The 7,878-nt window shown below is 36.3% G+C and overlaps 1 protein-coding gene across 1 annotated transcript; it reads right to left on the bottom strand.

Annotated features, from left to right (window-relative positions):
- Positions 1 to 226: 226 nt before the first annotated feature.
- Positions 227 to 6,719, bottom strand: LOC121376437 (2'-5'-oligoadenylate synthase 2-like). Its single transcript, XM_041504303.1, has 5 exons — positions 6,384 to 6,719; positions 5,140 to 5,422; positions 4,664 to 4,818; positions 3,181 to 3,374; positions 227 to 577 (listed from the first exon to the last, which is right to left on the bottom strand). The coding sequence occupies exons 1-5, from the start codon at positions 6,615 to 6,617 to the stop codon at positions 406 to 408; spliced, it is 1,038 nt and encodes a 345-aa protein (XP_041360237.1). The 5' UTR covers positions 6,618 to 6,719; the 3' UTR covers positions 227 to 405.
- Positions 6,720 to 7,878: the final 1,159 nt, after the last annotated feature.

Raw genomic sequence — 7,878 nt, 5'->3', positions numbered from 1 at the left:
TCTCTCTCTCTCTCTCTCTCTCATCAAAATAGCCATATAATTACACGACTTACAGTACTATGCCATCTATCATTATCATATACCCTATTTATTGTTTCTGCTCTGCATGATACCATTTTATCGTATCTTGACATCAAATAATTTTGCTTGTCAAGCAAAGGAAATTATGTTTGATTTGGTACCTGCCATTTACTAAGTAAATTAATCAACGTAATCCTCTCCGAAATTGGCATCATTGCCTTTATTTCTAAATCTATGTGTTCTGCTTGTGTTGACGCTTCACAGTAATATAATCGTGTCCTCCAGTTGAAAGTTCTGTGGGTTTGTTTGTTTTTTTTGTTTGTTTTTTTTAACTAATCTTCAAAAGGCCTGTTAATCGTGACAACAAACGACAACCAGTCTCGGTTAACTCAAGACACAGCAGGCATCTTTGTGAAATTCAAATGTATCCTTTGACATCAGATCCTCGAGTCTGATCAGAAGATCTATCGATTTGTCAACAATTTCTTCCAAATCATCACCAGATGGCGCTACGTTGTTGTAGGGGTTCATCGGATCCAGCAGAACTGGTTTAGGTCTAAAAAGGAAAATATTTTAAAATAATGTAAACAGGGTGTATACTACCAAATCAAATCCCATTGACGACAATAGTAACATATGTGGCTAAATCTCCTACCTAAAGCGTATCAATCGACATAAACACCACAGATATAATTCTTAAAGTGAATCGGAAAAAAATGGGGGTGAAGCTGCTCATTTCAGAGATAAAGGGTAGCGTCTGTGACTACCCTAGTTCCGTACAAAATGTGAGTAATTCTTTTTACAGGTACCCTTCACATGTTTCAAACTCAATGCTAATTGAAACAGTGGTACTAGATGATGTAAAATTGCATACATTTGTTGCCGAGATGAAACTATTCTTTTTACACCCAACATACATTTATCACCAATCACAGGACTTGTGGTGTTAACTTCTCTATCAAAAGTTCGGTGCACTTCGAACTTTGACCCAGCCGGAAGTTATTTGATTTAGTACTACCTATAGTTGGTAAATTATCTTTCTGTCTTCATTTTTTCATTAATGTTTTCTATATTTTGTATTCGTTTGGTCAGGGTAATCAGCATGTCAATAGTACTGAACTATTTTTTTTTAAATGTACAAACTGATAACTTTATTCAAAACCAGAGACATTATGCTAGAAAACTCTCCTAAATGTAATGTATATAAGTGTTTAATAGATATGTTTTACTTGCAGTACTATCTTAGAATATCATTGCCAGAATGTTACACTACTCTTTATCACAAAGTTACGTGTTTCTTCTCACCAGCTGTTTGTTGAACAAGGTAGATATCAGGCCCGTACGCAGGGGGGGGGGGGGGGGGGGGGGGGCGAGGGGTGCGTACGCACCCCCATAGTCTGCCAAGGTCCGTCCGTGGATGTGTAAAAATATATTTAACATATTTTGAGACAAAGAAACATTTCAAATTTACTTCCCAGAATGCAGGAAAATGCATCTCCTGCATTCTAGATTGAAAAATGTTTCGGAAGGCATGCCTCCGGACCCCCCTAGCAAGTCCGGTCCTTGGGGCCGTCGATTACGACCCCCCCCCCCCCCCCCCCTGCATCAGGCCTGGATATTATGGTTTTGAAATGTCGCAACGGAAATGTCAGATGTGTAATCAGAATGATATAGATGATGAATGTCACTTTATTTTGAAATGTCCATTGTACATGCAATATATACTCTTAAAAAAGTAGGGGAACTATAATAAGAATTTACAATTGCCAAAATTGTAAGGTATATTAGCTGTGGGGAATGGATATATGATAATAGTAAATTAATTGGGCAAACATTACAACCGGTAGTTCAGTATTACAGTAGGTTTTATGACCACCAAAGATCTTGAAGGACGATTGGGTTAAATAGCAAATTCAAACAATAAAAATGACTAAAAACAAAACAATAACAACAGTATGATCAACCGAATGAAACAGATTGACAGAAATAATATTCCACAGTGATTAATGGACCTTCATGGAAATTGTCAAACTCGAGAATGACATCCCACGCACGTGTACGGCGCAACTGCGTAATGCATGTGCAAACTATGGAATGTGTTTCGGAGTGTTGATAAACAGACCTGAACGTTGTTTACTAGGATGTCTGTGGTGAAAACGTATGTTCGGTCTAATAGTTGATATTAACATTAATATTTCAGGTTCCCCTACTTTTTTTGAAGGGCATATATTAATAAATACTTCTGGCGCAAACCATCTGTGTTTAAACATGTTGTCTGCTCAGAACAGAATATTGGTAATATTGGTAAATTTATATCTTTAAAATGCATTGTGCTTACGCTCTCAACATATTTAATTGTCCATCCTTCATATATGTACCACTGATAAATTTAAGCGTCATATCTTGGATAATCCAAAATGTGTTTGTGGGCATCATGTGGAAGATGTCGAACATTTCTTGTGTCATTGCCCTCTGTTCAGGGTGCATTGAAATACCCATCTACAGAAATATCTACATGTTAACTATAACATTTTATTATTTGGCGATCTACACTTAACTAATCAGGAAAATTTAGACATTTTTAAATCCGTTCATGACTTTATTGTAAGCACTAAACGTTTTGAAACTTATTAGCACTGTTACATTTCTCTACCTGCATTATTTCTATGTATGTACCTTTCCTTTCTGTAGCTCGCTTTTATGTTATTCATCTACTATTATGTTTTATTATTATTATTGTTAATTATTAATTGTACTTTGTCTGTCATCTTGTCAGTTTGCTTGTAAAACATGTAGGGAAAGGTTCTAATATAGGCTTGTAGCCTGTCGACCAATCCCACAAGCAAATGGAATAAATATTGTTTAAACTATATATGTACAACTTGTCAAATGTTATTGATTTGTATATAAAATGTATGACAATGAGCCGGAAGGCTTAAAGCTAATAACTATACTATAGCCGTAAAAATATTAATTTGTCTTGTACTCAAACACAAATAACTTATGTTTAACATCTAATAGTAGATTATTACATAATGTGCTACAGTGTCGTAACATTTTGTGGACTAACAATGATACATTTTGTGGACTAACAAGGATACATTTTGTGGACTAACAAGGATACATTTTGTGGACTAACAATGATTTTAAAAAACTCACGGCAGAGGAGAGTAGTCTGTAGAGGTATATATGTCCGGCCATGTTATCTCCATTTGGGCAATGTTTCTCAGTGCATAAACTACTCGTTTAAACATGGAACAAACGCAGAACGTTTCGAATCTTTGCCGCCTTTCACTCCAAATGTATATAACGAGCAGCTCCAGGAAATATGACCTCACTGGAAGGTCATTTGTCTGAGGGGGAAAAAGTACCATATGCAAATGCCACTTAAATTATTGAAAACTGACATATTTAATCTACAGTCTAAATATATTAGAAACCAGCAACCCATTAACGTAATGATTACTTTTTAAAATGTCAACAATGACACACAGTACTTGGTTTTTTGTTTCTGTTTAACAAGTTTATTACCCCAAAAACAAATATGATAGTGTCAGGGATGGGGCCCTGATATCACTACCTTACAGTCATGTTATGACAAACGATAAAATATGAATAATATAGATATATACGGTAATTATAGCATATTACAACAGTACTAATATACATGGATATATTAATGCATAAACATTCTATGATAAATGGTGTTAACAACACAGTACTTGTTCACTCAGAGAGAGAGAGAGAGAGAGAGAGAGAGAGAGAGAGAGAGAGAGAGAGAGAGAGAGAGAGAGAGAGAGAGAGAGAGAGAGAGAGAATATATTTTCTATTCTTTGCATTTTATTTATTTATTTATACATGCGATCACTTTTTCAAACCGTGGTGATTTTTCTATAAGAGTAGCGAATGTAGCATTCCAGTATCTTTTTAAAATGTTTAAATAAGTTCAATGAGCATTGATATGTTTTTACTTTCTATAACGGGTGTTGGGTTTTAAATGTTTTAATTTGTTGGGTTCAAAATTTAGGTATAGATCCATATATTGTTTTGAGCACAAAATGTATGAACTTTCGTTCGTTCACACATTTTCTTACATCCAGTAGCCGATTTTTCCTTCGTTCATTCATTCGTTCGTTCGTTCGTTCGTTCATTCCTTCATTATTCAAACAAATTTCCCCTGCGCGTGCTGTAACCTCACCGTGGTGCAGGGGTAACATTCTCTTTGAGAATGGCCAATACAGCACAAATCCCCTGGTTTTCTTCGAGATACAATTAAAATTTTGAATAAAAGTCAATATCTATCTGTGATATTTGTATTTTTGCACAGTTCTTTACACTGAGTTTTTTTTTAAATCTTGAATTTTTATATTGATGTTGATTTTCACTTTATTTGTTTGCATTACCATAGTTTGACACCCAATAGCCGATGTATTTTTCGTGCTGGGGTGTCGTTAAACATGCATTCATTCCATTCAAACAAATTTATAAAAACAGTGATGACCACGTGATAGAATATCTATTTACAATTTCATTGTAGAGAAGATGCCAAAATTCATCAATCATGTGTCAGATCTTACTGGAACGTAGTGTATATGAAGACTGAGTGGTGGAATTAATATCTGACTTTTATACAACATCATACCTCTTTCCAGTACTTCACAAATCGTATCAAATCCCTAACTTCATGTGGCATGGATTTGACAAATTCTGTTTGCTCCTCGGTGAAACATACAGAGTAGTATCTTCGTTCTTTGGCCGACAGTGCCTTCATTTCGTTGTAGACGTGATCCATGGGCACTGAAATAAATATTTAAGTTCCAAATTCAATATTGTATTAGCTTTCATATCTTGGTTTTCATCTATTTGGTAATTTAAACGCCAAGGCAAGCAAATGTCCCAGATCAGAGGCGCGTGCAAGAATTGTAGCTGCGATGGGTGGATGTAAGGGTCTAGACTGTGGGGACCGAAGTTCATTGGTGGAGTAGAGTTATGCTCCCCCGGAAAATATATTGAGAAAAAAACTAAATTTTCTTAAGCAGGGAGGGGTTTCGAACTCCGGAACCCTCCTCCTACACACGCGTCTGCAGTTGTAGTCTACCAGACAATTTTTGGATGTACCTTGATCAAGTCGATCTAACGCTGGCAAGAGATCAACTTTCCGCAGGACAGCGTCAGTGTATCCCTTCAGCTTTGTCTTGAACTGAACGGCGTGATGTGTGGTGCGGGTGTGTTCCACTTCTTGTGCCCAGTTCAAGTCGTGCAGGACGTGTTGTTCCAGTTTTTGTAAAACGCTGTCCAGGTTTTTTTGGAACTCGACCATGGTGGGATAGTCATCAATAAAAACAATCAGATCGACATCAGAATAATGTGATAGACTTGTCATTTTCCCCACCGATCCACCCTGAAAATAAAAGTTGTATCAATGTCTGGCCGTAGTTGCCAAGAAAGGAATTATGTGAGAAATTTTCAAATAGCAGAAATAAATTTTTTCCATTTGATATCCATAGGCCCAAAGTGTTCGAATTTAAAGGGACAGACTCTAGTTTCAAACCGTGAAAATTAGTTTAGTTCATCTACAAACCTGTAACATATTTGAATAAAGTTACAATTGAGTGAAACATGAGTCTGTGACTTTAAAATCGTAAAATACCCTCTAAAAATAGACTAAAATTGGACTGTTACTTCTCAGATGCACGTGCATTTTAAAAATTATGAGAAATGCCTTTTGTTATATTAAAAACACCAGGATAACCCAAAACACTTCGAATGTACAGAAATGGATAATCTAAACAATAAAATCTAAATAAAGTATGATTTCAGTTACCAAAAAACGGCTCTAATAGTAAAAACAAATATGTCCTAGTATTTAAAAACTAGGGTATGTCCCTTTAATAATGTTTGGTCAATGGCGGCCATGGGTTTTTTCTTCATATTATCGAATGTTTAGCGTATGTAAAAGAAGGCCAATAACAATATGTTATCATTGATAATAAATGAGGTTACTCTTGAATTTGTTAAATACATATACTTACAGCAAACAACTTTTCACGTGGAAGTCCATAACTGTTTTCTAGAAACCTATTCAACGTTAATGCCAAAATCACGTTTAACACTAACAACAAACACCCTTTTCATGCAGTCGAATGTTATTATCTACTCCCCCCCCCCCCCCGTTCCCAATTTTAATGCCAAACATACGATACCTACTTACAACAAATACCCTTTTCGCGGAGTCCAATGTTATTATCTAGAAACCCCCCAATTTTAGTGCCAAACACTCGTTAGGTACTTAAGACAAACACCCTTTTTTCACGCAGTCCAATGTTATTATCTAGAAACACCCCAATGTGTTAGGGACTTACGACAAACACCCTTTTCACACCGAGTCCAGTGTTGTTTTCTAGGAACTTCTTCAGCCTGTTCACCAGATCCTCACACCGTCGGTTGTACTCGTCATCGGGCCGAACCACTCTCTCGATGAAATCGGCCATCGATTCATATTCTTCCATTCCTTTGAAGACATTGGGGAAATCGCATGTAAATGTCACGGGAGAATCCTCGATAGGAGCATACACTGTCGAAGGGTTCGAATACATAGTGTATGACAATGAACACCTGGAATAAAACAAGAATTCTACGAAATTAAATGTTTCGCCTGCGATATAATGATTCAGTAAGTGAATTGGAAAAAAAAAAAAAAAAAAAAAAAAAAAAAAAAAAAAAAAAAAATAAAAATAAAATAACATAACATAAAATAAAACAAAAACATTTTGAACAATATTTTAATAAAACACACCTCGGTTTATTGTCGTTCAGTTACTGTTTAAACTATTTAAATGTTTTGTGTTTCAGAGATAAAAACAACGTTTTGATATAAACAATATATATTTCAATAAAAATACACCTCGGTTTATTGTCGTTCAAATTACTGATGAAAATAGTTTATTATTTTTGTGTTTCAGAGACAAGAAAACGTTTTGGTGGCGTCATTCGGCAAAAGGAATCAACGTACAGTGTGCACCCAAAAGTATTCATTATCAAATATCAGTCAACATTGCACACCGTAAAAACATTGAATACCAATAACCAAAAGATGGTGTACACCCAAAAAAATTTAATATATAGTGCGCACCAAGACATTCAACATTAATATGGTTCGCACACAAAATATTCAACATAAACAGTCAAAGGATGGTGTGCACCCCAAATATTCAATATCAATAATCACATGATTGTGCGCATCCCCAAAACACCTGTATTTAACATCTGTAATCATAGGATAGCGCGCACCCAAACATTCAACATCAATGATCAAAGAATGGCGTGTCTCCAATATCCATGTATTTAACATTAGTAATCATGGGATAGCGCGCACCCAAACATTCAACATCAATGATCAAAGTATAGTACTAGTTTATGAATAAAAAGTAACCAATTATTTTGAAAACGTTACGTAACGCACACCATGATATTCCCTCCCCTTAGAGGGTTAATTCTGGCACGGCGGAGCGGGGGGGGGGGGGGGGGGGGACTGGGGGCAGAGATGAATTTTACTTGTAGAATACAGGAAATTACATTTCAGGACATGTAGTTTTTTTCAAGATTTTACGGGCGAGCATACCCCTTGAACTCCCTAGAAACTTCGCTTTGCGTCCTCGATCTGTCAGACCCCCCCCCCCCCCCCCCCCCCCCACACACACACCAATGCCCACTTGCTTCTGCCGTGCCTGTAACGGCCTATACATCGACATGAAAGTAACATCAAGTCATTGTAGTAACAGTCGCACATAATTTATGTCCTTTGTTTCATACATGAATTACGTATTATTACGGACTGCAGGCGGAGAAAAGGAGGCT

The sequence above is a fragment of the Gigantopelta aegis genome, chromosome 6 (genome assembly GCF_016097555.1).
Source record: "Gigantopelta aegis isolate Gae_Host chromosome 6, Gae_host_genome, whole genome shotgun sequence".
Classification (NCBI taxonomy): Eukaryota; Metazoa; Mollusca; class Gastropoda; order Neomphalida; family Peltospiridae; genus Gigantopelta; species Gigantopelta aegis.
This window is presented reverse-complemented; position numbering and strand designations above follow the sequence as displayed.

Excerpts from the sequence above, each read along its gene's own strand:
- LOC121376437 (XM_041504303.1), bottom strand. The coding sequence starts at position 6,617 with ATGTATTCGAACCCTTCGACAGTGTATGCTCCTATCGAGGATTCTCCC. Across the intron at positions 5,423-6,383 it reads GTGTGAAAAGGGTGTTTGTC|GGTGGATCGGTGGGGAAAAT; the intron begins GTAAGTCCCTAA and ends TTTTATTTTCAG. Across the intron at positions 578-3,180 it reads ACAGACTACTCTCCTCTGCC|ACCTAAACCAGTTCTGCTGG; the intron begins GTGAGTTTTTTA and ends TTTCCTTTTTAG.